This window comes from Poeciliopsis prolifica, unplaced genomic scaffold (assembly GCF_027474105.1).
Source record: "Poeciliopsis prolifica strain line A6 unplaced genomic scaffold, Auburn_PproV2 SCAFFOLD055, whole genome shotgun sequence".
Taxonomy (NCBI): domain Eukaryota; kingdom Metazoa; phylum Chordata; class Actinopteri; order Cyprinodontiformes; family Poeciliidae; genus Poeciliopsis; species Poeciliopsis prolifica.
Genome location: NW_026562430.1, coordinates 1,084,039 through 1,097,708, shown reverse-complemented (window position 1 = coordinate 1,097,708; position 13,670 = coordinate 1,084,039). Strand labels below are relative to the sequence as shown.

The 13,670-nt window shown below is 36.5% G+C and overlaps 1 protein-coding gene across 3 annotated transcripts in view; it reads left to right on the top strand.

The window, feature by feature from the left end:
* Positions 1 to 13,670, top strand: part of LOC129379042 (FERM and PDZ domain-containing protein 4-like) — a 45,680-nt gene that overhangs the window by 16,498 nt on the left and 15,512 nt on the right. For 2 of the 3 annotated variants that reach the window (XM_055059592.1, XM_055059593.1), the window contains exons 2-3: positions 10,517 to 10,639; positions 13,125 to 13,276. In XM_055059592.1, the coding sequence (XP_054915567.1) occupies positions 10,517 to 10,639; positions 13,125 to 13,276 (275 nt within the window). Of the gene's footprint in view, positions 1 to 8,303; positions 8,530 to 10,516; positions 10,640 to 13,124; positions 13,277 to 13,670 lie in introns of those variants that run through there. The other variant, XM_055059591.1, reaches the window with a different exon arrangement.

Sequence of the window (13,670 nt, the reverse complement as noted above, 5' to 3'; positions counted from 1 at the left end):
ATCCGAAAAGTAGCGAAACAAAAAAAAGTGCCCACTCAAGAATCTTCTAATAATGAAACCACAGAATCTCTGAGAGAAGACAAAATAAATGGGAGCAATAATTGCAAATTGCAATGCATAAATGGAGAATGAGAACAAGTGGACAGGACAGCATCTTCTTCAGCAGTCTGTCTGAATTGCAGAATAACTGTATCAAAAGCAAGTCTTTTTGCAAGGTGTATAGAAAAAGGAAAGATTTAATACTTTAGTGTAAATACTCAGATTGTTGGACTAATTAACAGCATTGGTTATTGTACACTTAAATTGTTAGTTCAGTTTCAAGACCTCTATAATAAAAGCTGCTATTTAGTAAATGCGCTTTTTAAAATTTTGTCAGTTTTCTGACTTTGCATTCAAGGTTTATTTCATGAAATGTTAGAATGAGCCTAGAAAAATGAGCAAGAGGAAGCTACAAAACAATTCAAGATTATTATTGACTTTGTTTTTAATGTTTTACATTTTAACTTTATGCCAATCTAAGAGAATCAAACTGTTTTGCTTCATACAGAAGCTATAAGCCAGACAGTGAATTGGCTGTATTAGTGTCATACAGCTTTCACCCACTGACCTATCTCTTGGGAAGACTACCACCAGTTCTTGAAACATTTTATTACAGTCAAAGAAATCAATAGAAGCAAATCATTCTGACCAACTGGGTCTGTGCAATAAATGCCCCAGGGATCCAGACACATTCTAAGCCAAAGTCAAAACAAATAAAATGTATCACATGCACATACAGTCCAAAGTAATTTCATATTTATTAAACAAAATCTATGCAGCATTCTGTATGTAGGGTTTAAACTTTCATGAACCTGGACTATCTCATTGGAGCAGCCTATAACTGCATTTGAAGCAGCCAACTTTTCCCACTTGGAAAAAGTCAGACGGCTCTCTATGAGTCTGGTTCTAGATTCTCCATCAACTGGATCTGTTAAGTTATACAGATGTTTTCATTCCAGTGTCAAGACAGAGACAGATGTTTGGGTTTTCCTCCAACAATTGCTACGTCCAATTGCAGATAAGCTGGAGAAGATTTTCTATCTTTCCTGCAGAGAGATGTAAATGCTTTGGGTTATTGCACTTCTGAATTTATTTATTTTTGGGAGTGTGTTCAGTTTCTCATTGTTTAACTTTTTATTTTTCAGTTTTTTAGATGCTAATTTCCATTTTTTCACTAAGCATACTCTGCGCCTTAAGAGATTTTCTCTCTGACATTATGATTCAGGAAGCACAATGTGAGCTTAAGTGTTTCTCATTCATCCTAATGATCAGCCATTCTCCTGTGTAATCTTATTCATGGAGCGTTTAGTGACGCTTGTCCTGCTGTGGTATTTTTAGCCTGCAGAATGACGCCTGAGTTTTGACTGCAGATGTTCTTGTCGTTTGTAATTCTTTCAGTCTTTTTGTTTATGGCACAACTGAATGTATCCCCATGTTCAAAAGCAGTGCTGTTGCACTACTCCCTCCAGCTGACTTGGATAAGTAGAGGTAGTCAGGTCTTTGGGCTCAAGAACTGTGCCATCAACACAGACAAATCTGTCAGTTTATGCTACTTGACATTACTGGCTGGTGTTTGCGCACCCTCAAAAGCTCAAATAAATTGAAACTAATGTTTAACTTCTGCTGTAGTGCCAAGATTGTTTCCACTGTACCTATAAATTCATATTAAAGTATATTTGATGTGTTGCACTATTAAAATAGGGGGCGTGGTCTCTAACCCCGCTGATACCAGGGACCTACTGTACTTATTACCTTCCATTTAAAATACATACAAGCAAATGGAACATGCTAAGTTTATCTGACCACACTAACAAATTCTGGGAACTGTTAACATACATAACTCTTGAGACAGTGATTGTTAAAGACTATATCCTAAAACACAGTTTAATAGCTAAGAATTGAGGGCTGTTATTCCTCAATTCTTTTGATAATTGTGTGACTGACTGTTGAAAGTATGACATCTTTATCCAGTTGTGCAATCTTTACTTCATACAAACCTTTTAGAAATCTGTAATGTTGAATTACTTGAATAGAGTTGGAGTCTAGTTTAGGAAAGAGCAGCATGTTCTTTCGCCTTGAAAGATCTGTCCAATTCTTGACTTGCTTTGTCATCATCTGATAAATAAGGAACATGGTGGAATAATAATAATAATAAAACAAAAAAAAAACTGAAAAAAAGGTATACTCTTGATGTTTTATAGTTGTGGATGAGACACAAGTCTGGCTGCTTAGGTTGGGAGTTGTGTGGTTATATAAGACAGCAGAGGTCAAAGGTTTAGCCAGTTCAGACGTTTGAGATTGATGTAGCTTACTGTGTACATACTGAAACATCCCCACTCTGTTCACTGTCTGTACATTGTTTCTCTACTTTATCAACTATATACCTTGTCTTAAAATTAGTCGCATAACAAATAGGAAGTTGCTCTGAAATCAGCAGCATGAAAGTTCCCATTAACACCCACACCACTACCTGGATGAATTTTGGAAGAATCGTTGTTTTTATAGAGTTTTTAATTTATTCCATTATCCTCATTGGCATGTTTCCATAACCAAAACCAAAAAAGTTTTTTTTTTTTTTTAGGAAGCCGGGTTTCATGCCTACGGGATATAAAATTCCCAATCCCACTAATCACCACAAGCGCAGCTCAGTTTTTATTACAGTCTCAGAGAACAGTATATTTGCAGTGGGAAGACTTAATTACACACAGTGAAGCATGAAAAATGCAATATTTACCCACAATCATCACATAGCAGGATAGGCTTGTGTACTTATAGCAGTTTTATGGCTGACAGAAATACAAATGAATACATCAGGTGGGTCAGAGTGATGATGGTGTCACATAAGGCTAAATCCAGGAGAAAAAAAAAATCGATTTCACTTTAGAATATTAAATCCATAAAATCCATCAATAATATTTTTTAATAGCTGAAGATTGTTAGTTGGTATAAAACGGATGCTGCTTTTGAGGTTGATAGTATTGAAAATTTTGCCTCTGCAAAAAGACACACACCATCAACTGATGAAAATGCTGACACTCATATTGGATGGATGAATGACCTGGAACGGCAGATTGTGTTTAGGTCTAGACTTTGACTGGACCGTTGTAAGACTGGACATGGTAAATTTGGTAAATGATCAGCAATTGGTAAATTTTTAGGCAAACCTCCTGGCGACCTTGAGTGTTTTTCACCCCCTAACAAGTTTTCTTTCAAGATTCACATTGACTTTGATCAGCTTCCCTCTCACTGTGCGTTCCTTTTATTGGCTTGTGACAAACTGTTAATCGCGCTTGTTGTGACCTTTGTCAAATAAGGACTTGGTTGAGAGTTGACATGAGGGTACAGTAGCAAAAGTCTGCACTGCGACTGAATATAATATTTTTTGATTTTTGGAGACTTCTTTTTGCATCATGCAGTCTGCATTCAGAGTCAACTTCCTTGAACGGCAAGACGTTTGGCCTTTTGGCAGTGAAGCTGCAATGATTGGTCAAAACAATGAGCAATTTGTTTTACAAACCAGGTCAGTTTTGATTTTAATACCCGTAACACACCACATTAACTTAAAGTCTCTTTACGTCTATATTGTTTGTCAACGCTTTTGTCTGCTGGCAAGATGCACGCATACTGTTCACAGCAGAGTCCAATGACAGCATTGCTGCAATGCATGATAATCAACCTGAGTACCATGGAGCTGTGTGCCAACGCTCAACAGGTCAGTGTCATTGAAATTGTAGAATAGGGATCACCAAGTGGGCCATAACTTGACATGCATCATTTCTCCCCATTGACAAGCCTAAAGCTCAAGGTTCTCTGAATTCTTAACTCTGACATTAAATATTGATATATATAGTTTTTCTTAGAAATTATTTTATACATGATTGTGGTATATAAATAGAGAGATGTCCAAGGAGGATTAATAATAGACCCCTCTCTCTTTGCTCCAATCCTTAATGATCTATTTTTTGGTTTTTGTGTTGTTTTGTTATTTTGCTTCCTTAAATTTTATTTGACCTTGTGAGATGCATGTTATTTTGTAATAAGTGGGAGACCAGGGATTATTTCCATCTTCTTAAAAAAAAAAAGGTTAGTTTATAGGTCAGTTTTTGTAGCTTCATTTTTGTGCATGCATTATATTTTAAAATGTTTTATTAATGAGACGTCCAAAAACTTTTTTCCAGCAATTTTACATCATAGCAAAACTCTTCCAACATTAGATGAAAAATTCTGCATACTTTGCAAACATCCTGCACCATATCCAGGACACTTGCAGAGTGGATTTTAACGGGACACAAAAAGGAATTTCTTTTTGTGCATATTTAATTACGTCAGGCCTGCAGACCAGAGCTTCTTGTAATCGGATACTAAGGTTACAGAGCATTGCCCTAGAAGTGAAAGCACTTGTTATTCCCTTTTTTTTCTTTCTTTCTTTTTTTTTAACATACACCAATGTTTCATTTATGAAGAGCAGAGTGGAAAAAGAGGGCAGCAAATGGACAGAAGTGAGGCTTGTGGATGTAGATTGGATGGGGGAAGGGTCAAGCAGAGGCTGGAGTTGTCATGCTTGGAGCAAAGATTGTGTGAAAGTTGGAGAATTAATGAGGGTAATGAGTTAGATGGAGAAAGCCTAACAAGCCAATTAAGACAATTTGTGTGAGAGATTAATGTCAGATAGTTTCACTTTTGTTCAGACAGAATTACAAATCTACTTAATTTAGATGAGCCTCCAGTGTTAAAACATGTCATCTTCACTATGACAGATGTGGAAAAGGTTAGGCAGGTGTTGTTTTATTTTTTATGCTACAGGAGCAGAAAATGACTTTATTTCCCAGACACCATTTCGTAGCTGTTGTCGCTTGTGGCTGAGTGAGTCAAAAAAGCAGACTCAGCTCAGTTTAAAGAAAAAGCTGAAAGGCAAGTGACCCAAACAATTTTTTTTTTTTACATTTTTCATGCATCCGTCTTGTATTTTCCACCAGACCACTTAAGCTACAACTTCTTCTAAAAGCAGTTGCCATCTTCAGTCACATCCAGGACACTTGCAGCTGAGAAAGTAAATGGAGGAAAAGGGGATGTTTCCCGTTGAATTGTGCATGAACTGAAATTACCCTAGATGCTCTGTAGAGTGTAAAAGTGGCCAAGAAATCTGCAGGAGAGGGCAACCTGGGGGAGATGGCTTTTAGTTTTATTGTTACAATGTAGGGTAAAACTTAATGGGAGAGCTCTTTGCCTTTGTGCGAATCCATTCAATTTGCACAGATATCTTGTGTGAGTAAAATGTTGAAACAAATCAGATCTCTCTGGTTTTATTGGAAATTATTACATAGACTGTCATAATTTTAGAGCTCAGTGATCTAATGGCATGTCAAAGTAAGTAAGATGTACAGTCACAACTTGTTCAGACAGAAAGAGTTCAAATCCAAAAGGCCAAAAACGGTCAGTATAAATTTATGGCGTAAAATATCTTCGTAAATGATTTCAATTAGTATTTGAGCTATAAGTTTGTGTTTATGTAAAAAAGCACAAGAAACAAAGTCAATAGACATATATCATTTTAGTATTTTGCAGTTCACGTTAACTGCTTTTATTAAAAATAGAGATGGAACATGCCCTTTTAGTGCTAAAATTGCACAATGCATTGCAAAATCCCTTCTGAAAACATAAAATAATCATATCCAGAATCATCTGGATAATTAGTTGCGCTGTCTGCACATTTTCTCATTTAAATTTCTGAGACCTTTTTTTGTAAGTAAAGGCAAAAGCCTATTTTCAGCCTGCTAACTGGCAGTGCACAGTAGATACGGGAAAATTTTGCATGCAGTTTCGCAGCACACAATACAAGGCAAAATACAGAAAAAACATAAGCTGACATGTCTGAGTGCAACACCATAAATTGTCTTAAAGAAGCTCCTAAAGTTTCCTTGCAGATTTAAGCTGACACAGTTGCTTCATGTAATCCCAAAATGGCTCCCAGAGACAACGATAAGCTCCGGGCTCTGTAGGGCCCACGCCAGCTGTCGGAGGACTCCTTATTCTTCATGAGTCGGATTGTATATTCGGACGGGAGAATGCGTTTGGGACCGTTCACATTACTCATGGCTTTGCATGAGAGTTAAGGATTGAAACCTCTAAGGAGGAACATTAGACCTATGGATAATGACTTTTAAGCTGCAGAGTTTACTATTGTAGAAGTGCATTAGTTCAAGTTAGATTTCAACAAGGATCTAAATCAAAGCAGCAGTATATTTGAATTGAGGGGTTTATTGGGAATGTGTTGTGTGTATGGCAGCACATTCTTGCTGACTGGAGCGGTGGTTAAGTAGTATGCCCCGTGCCAGCTGGCTCGGCTGCATTGTGTCCAGTTTTGACATATGATGCCGCAAAAAGCAACCTGACAACCCCAGTAACCATTAACTTTGGTAGCAAATGAGGCTGGACATCTATTGCTCAGCATTTTTTTTCCATCTCTTTGAAGCATGGAAATACATATACAGGTGCAAGGGTGGTTCATTGACTGCAACCTCTTACACAGAGAAGGTGGTTATGCAAGAGGATGTGTGTTGTGTAGAAAATGAGAGCAATCCAGCGGTCAGCTTTTTAAACAAGGTAATGAACGATTTGACCTTATCAATAGCTGTAATGACACTCTTTTGTAAGATTAGTAATGAAAATTAAATGAAGGGAAAAGTATTGTTAGAAAGGATCATCAGGTTTCAGTTTTTGCTGAAAACTCAGAATAAGAGGCATTATACTCCTTTGTATACAAAATTATATCAAATTGATTACATAAAATGCATATAATTATGCCAACATCTGCATTTATCTCGCCCTCTTCATTGCCAGGTTTACCTCTGGCCACTGTCTTCCTCGCACCAAATAGTTTGTCATTACAGACTGAACAATATTGAATGAGTCTCATTACAAATAATGTTTCCCAAAGGATTAATCCATGTGTCGAAGAAAGAAGGAGTCGTTCATGGCGTTTGTGTTGTGACGTTCACAGACTAAAACACAGTGGACGGCTGAGGAAAATTGATCCCCTGAGGCAAAGATTTTGAGAAACATGAATTGATTAATTTGATGGAAGAAGTCAATATGCTGTCCTTTTCTGCCAACACAAGTCTTGAAACATGGTACCAGTTTGTTTGTTTGTTTGTTTTTTTCTTTTGGGCACATATTGGATTTCCATCTTTTTGAAGGGAAATGAGTCAAGGGAAAATTGCTAGTGTCAAAGACCTACTGTACTCCGAATACAGTATGTCTGTGACACTTCAGCTTCAGATGAACACTCCATGGTGGACTGTTAAGACATTATATATATATATATATATATATATATATATATATATATATATATATATATATATATATATATATATATATATATATATATATATATATATAATATATATATACATATGCTTTAACAGTTCTTGTTAACCTTCATCCTATTTGTGTTTAGCTTCTGTCTGCCGCCTGTCTTATGAACATATTCTGCAATTTATTTTCTAAAAAGCGTGGAAGAAAACCCCCACTGCATTTTTTTTCATCTGTAAATCTTTTTTGTCTCTCCTTATCTCAGGAATGCAATAATAGTCAATCTTCCTGTGAAAATAGTTGTTGCAAGACTTTAGTGAACTTCAATAACAAATACATGTGACTGATGATACTAAAACTCATGGCTGTCACCTGTGATGTTAGCAACATTCATTTTATCAGAAAATGCTGCAATTTCATGAGGGTTTTTGAATGAATGCAGGTAATATCTATGTAAAACTCACATATCCTACTGTGACACACATACACCCTCACACACAGCTGGATAGACTCACACGCTAAAATACTCACACACACACACACACATAGCGTGGATTTGTTTTCTCTGTGATGAGAGGGATTATGGGATAAAGGAGGCAAGGCCGCAGCAGTTTAGTTCAGTTTGGACCAAAGCTGCTCTGAGCAGCAGCACAATGACAAATACAGATGAATGTCTGGCCGCACACAAGGGATCTGCATCACCGTTAACACCACGGCCACTGGATATTTCGAACACGAGAGCCTGTGATTGGGATTCGGCAGTGGTAGCGGTGGATCTGTTGGGATTTTTTTTCCCCCTCGTTTTTTTTCATTTGGATCGCTTCAGATGAGCAGAAACGCTTCCAAGAGAAATCCACGGATTGAAACAGAATGAAAAAGAAGTCCAAAAGTGGTGCTTTTAAGAATGCCCTGATTTCTGACTTTTTTTATTGCCTTTTACTGATGGATCCGTTGGAATATCACTGTTTACATACACAACTGGAAGCAGAATTTTTACGTTTTTGTCCCAGTTTTATCAATCTTAGCATGCAGGAAGACCTGTGTTTGTTTTTTGGTCTGGATTTTATTTTCCAACCACTGTAAGCAATGGCCTGACAGAAAGATGTATCCAACCCATCGACAGCACAGTGTGGGAATCAATCATCTGGATTCTTACGGTGACGATGTTCTTATATAGTAGGCATTTTTGTTTATTTTGAGTTTCTCCATATTCATGTTCCTTGATTACTGATTTTAGAATACATAGAAAACATTTATTTTTATTTCTTCAACATTTTTGTCTCATTAGGATTATTTATATGTCTGGTTTTTCAGTTTTTTCTTCCATCTCCTCTTCTTCTCCATCACCAACGCTGTTAGTATAATCTGCAATAAGCGAGTCAGCTGTCACTTAAGGACTTTTCTCTCCCTCGCTTTGCTCATATAATTCTGGTGTGCGACAGCCACAGAGGCGCTCGTATTCGCAGCCATTGATTGCCAAGCTACAGAATCAATGAGCAGTTGTTTGACTGCGGTCGATTACACTAAGCAGACCTAAGCCACACAGCGAGCCTCGCAGAGAGACGAGGAGTCGCAGTAATTGGACTGGGTGCATTCTAAACCGGAGCGCCGCACAGTAACTTTTGGTCTACTGAAACAAGAAGGTCCCACAACAGAAACTGTTTTAATGTTGCTTGGAGTTTGTTTTTGTTGTAAATCGAACCGTGTTTCAGCGCAGCCTTAACAAGTGTGGAATGTGATGTAAGAATTTTCCAGGTGTGAATAGAAATGGAGAAATATTTGAGATTATTAACATTATTCCTTATTTTATAACCTGAACATAAAAAGTCCACCCATTTGTGAAAGACAATAGGCTTTTTTTACATTAGTTGAATTTTACATGATGTTTTTTAAATGCATATTGATTCACAGCTGGGTGAATTTAACCCCTTGACCTACTTAGACTGGGATTTTAAACTGTACCTTTAGCTTTTACAAGGGAGTCCACAAGTTTTATTTTAAAATCTATATGAATTCTGACAAAATACTTAATCATTTTCCTATTTAATGTTTTAAACAAGTTAAATATAAATGTATATCATTTAATCCCTAGCATGTGCCTCAAGTGCTTTTACACTAAAGCTGTAATAAGAATTTCTAACCTTTCTTTTTAACCCAACGTTGTAAATCCAAATTTTCAAGCCAAACATTCTTAATTACACCTTTTCCAATTATAAATAAATTGGCAAAGGCTAAAATAATAACAGTTTAATTTTTGACAAACTGAACATTCAGTTTAAAGCCAGTTTTACAATTTTTACCCCACATTTACCAGAGTAATTAACTTTTGTCAGTGCTTGTTGCCAGAACTGATTTCCATTCATTCATAATTTGCAGCAGTTTCTGATAAGATAGAATCTAACAAAGTAACATTTTTGGTAAAAGTACAGACTATATTTCATAGGTTTACAGATGGAAAATAGTTAATTCATTTATTGAATTCCTCAAAACTAGGTCGTGAAGGGAAAATTGTTCGATTTTGATCTGTATCCTATTGATCAGTGCCTTTATTTTACAGCATAAATAGTCTCAAATTCCTTCACCACACATGCAAATCCCCCCAAAATTTAAAAAAGTAATTGTTGATAGTAGTATTTAATGAATGTGTATAGAAATTGGAATACACACATTCCAAGAACCAGTGGACTTTTAAGGCCTGAAAAAGGAAGATTATTAAATTTTAACTTTAAATGACTGTTTGAGAAGTCGTCAGTTCTTCCTTTGTTTATTTATCTATTTTTACTGGTGCTGACATTCATATGCTTTAACAGTTTTGCATTGAATGTAGGAAAATTTGAGTTGCGTAGATTTAAGTTTCATCTGATTTCATACTAAAACGCAGTTAGGCACACGCTTCCCAATAAAACTTCCACATTTGAACTAAAATGAATGGCCTTGCAGTTTGAGTCATGAAAAGTATGGAAATTTGAATTGGAAACTTTGTACAAAAATCGATCCAATAAGGGTCAAACAAAGGAGAAATAGTTCATGTAGATCAGTTTTTGTCTCACAAATATACATTGAATCATCTCTTCATGGTTTCTGGTCATTTTTTTTCAAACTTAGTTTATTGTCATGTTTTGTGCACAGACAGCATTTGATTTTTCTTTGCTTCTTCTTGTAGCCATAGGAATAAAACGTCAGGCTGGCCCCCGCCCGGCCTGGGCTCCTGGGGAGGGCTTCAGGGGCCCCCTTACAGTTGGGACAGCATGAACAACACCAGAGATGGACGGGACTTCTTTACCAAGTATGTTCCGTCCTAATGTTTTACAACTGCTCAGTTTCACATCCCAAATTCATTAAAGAGCCCAAATTTGATTGCTTCTATTTTTGCCCCTCTAAGACTGCAAAGAATTTAAATTTTTGCTGGAGGAGAATAATTTTGTGTTGAATCATAAAAAAATGAAAGGCTTTTGTTATTAAAAGAAAGCTACAGGTACAGTTTCCTAACCTTTTCGGGTTTATCCATTTCTATAAGAACAGAAAAAAATTGTATGAGCTGTAAAAACCTCATCCTGTGTTGCATTTATAACAATTAGGCGGCAGAGGTTTGCTGAAGTATAGGTTGTGTGGCTTTCTTATCTTTTTTGTAGAAGTCTGTGTGTTTTTGGTTCTTGTGGGGCTGCTCTGCTTCAGTCTTGACAGATTAAATTGTTTTTTAATTATTAATTGATTTTAATCAGAATTATTTTGCAGTTTTGTCCTACTGCTAGATGTGGATTAAAGTCATGGTGTTGGACCATGTTTGATCATGAGGGAGGATTTTAAGTTAAGGTCCTTTCAGTTTTCACGCAGCAAGTCCATACGGTCATAATTATCAAAATAAAAGCCTACTATAACAAATTCAAAGACTGCCAAGCGAGGTTTCTAAGCCATAAAAAGGTAAGAGGAGGGAAGTGATTTAGAGGCACTGAGAGTGAGTTACCTCCACTTAAATTGTGCATGACCCGTTCAATAACCTACATTCTGCATGCTCAGTGTCGTTCAGACAAACATTTCAGGCCCTGGACCAAATGTGCAATTAAATGCTGCATTTGCATTTTAGTGATTCCTTGAAGGTGACTGCAATGACTCGCAATTCAGGAAAGGAACGGGGAAATGTGAATCTTTATCTGATTCAACTTATTTTAGAAGTTGTGCAAGAGACAAATAGTGGCGTATTGCAAGTGAAATACAAAAATATAAGGCAGCCACTTTTGTTAAGCTTGAAGTGCCTCAGTTGCTTTTTCTGGCCATGCATCACTTTTATTGCTTTATTCCCTGACGCATTAAACTGAAAAACGAACTTCCTCAGGATATTTGAGATGCACCAAGATGAAAGAGAGGTAACTACACAAACAAAATTTACCCTAGGAAGTTACTTAAACATGTGATTTATCTTGTTTTGTGTTTTTAGAAAGATATACTGAAACAATATAGTAACTTAAATATAGCATTTCTATATTTTCTTCATTTTGTCTTTCACAGCAGAACATTTTTTTTCTTCTCACCTTATTATTAAAAATTGTCTATTTAAAACTCAGGTTAATGAAAGCATTGTAAGCATATTTTGATGTTTCATATTCGTGTTTAGTGTCTTTTTTGAAGCATCAATCCTCTTAACATCTGTTTGTTACTTGAATATGCCAGATTACTCTAATTACAAGATGACATAATTACAACTGTAAGGACCAACAATAACTCATTTCCTTATTGTGGAGATGGCGACTGTGTTCAGGACATTTCATACTGACCATGTGTCAGTTTGTAACCAATTCATACTCACTTAGAAAACCAATGAGTTCATGCACTTTTCCGTGATCAACTTTTAGTTTACTGCAAGAAAATGTTGTAAGAGTCCAATTAAAACAAACCCAGCTCTGTTTGTCACATTTTCTCAAGTGGAAATGTGAAATTCTTTACAAATGACTTAATAATTTCCTCCTTTACTTATTTATTTGATTTGTTAGCTCAAATTGCAAATCCTTTTTGTTATATTTGGTTCTTGAAAATGTCCAGAAAGAGTTTTAAAATAATTGTAGAAATCCTACTTAGTTTACTTGGCTTATTATAACTTCTTGGTGCAAAAGTCTAATAACTCCACAGCCAACAGCCTGTATCTATACATATTAACTTTTAAAATATTTTATTTTGCATAAGTTTGTAACTTAGTGACAGGATTAGAACCATCTAGAATTAACCTTTGCTATAATTTGGACGTTAACACCTTTCCAAAATATAAAACAGACATTTATGAGTTTGTTCCAGTTTGAGCATGAATTATAGTGACCTGATTGAGTAATCAGAGCACTTTTAATTGCCCCATTCTGCAGAATTTTATATGCCTTTAGGAGGCAAATTGGTTCCAGATCACAAATCTGGAGGTTTTATGAATGCAGCAGGCAAAATGGCCTTTTTGCTTAAAATGCTCCTCTTGTGAGCCAAAGAGGTGATTTATGGACACCTAATGTAATCGCTCAAGTCCTACATTGTCATTGTATTGTTCTCTCTTTGTGTTAAAACTATTCCTTTTTTGGAGATTAATTCATTAATCTTTCGCTAATGTGCCTGATGTAGAACATGTTCTTTAATTGAGCCTCCTTCAACCAGCGGGGCAGGCTGTATCCCAACAGCGGCCATCTTGCCTATTAACCCCAATGTCATTTGGAAGTGAAAATGTCTGCTGACTCATTTTAGGTCACTTTAATTTTGCTGATATTTTTTGTTGTTTCCTTCTGCTTTGCTTTTTCTAGCCAAGGGTCCCAGAGCAGCTCCCTGGAGGAGGTCCACCTGGACGGCCTCCCTCCTGCCCCTCGTCTAGTGGAGATGAGACGGGACCCGGTCCTGGGCTTCGGGTTCGTGGCCGGTAGTGAGAAACCGGTGGTGGTCCGTTCTGTCACACCAGGTCAGTGTCAGAGTCACACATGAAAATCTGCTTGTGAAATGTAATCTCAGAATGTAAGTGAACCTAACTAATGTGTTGGCGTCTCCTCTCTTCCTGTAAGCGTTGCTGATTGGTTGACTGAAAAATTCAGATTCTCACACCTGTTATGTGTTAAAAGATAAGCTCATGTGTCAAAAAATTAGTTAAGTGATTATGTTTTGTAAAGCAAAGTATAAGTGAAGGAGTTCATCTCTCTGTGCACATGGCAGCTAGTTAGCTATCTAACAGGTTAATAAATGCTTCTCCAACTTGGAACTTTGTACTGATTCTTCCAAACGCTTCGATGTCAATGGTAGCATATTTTGACTGAATCATTTTGTTGAGCGTATGTGCACACTTTCTCATTAGTTCAGTT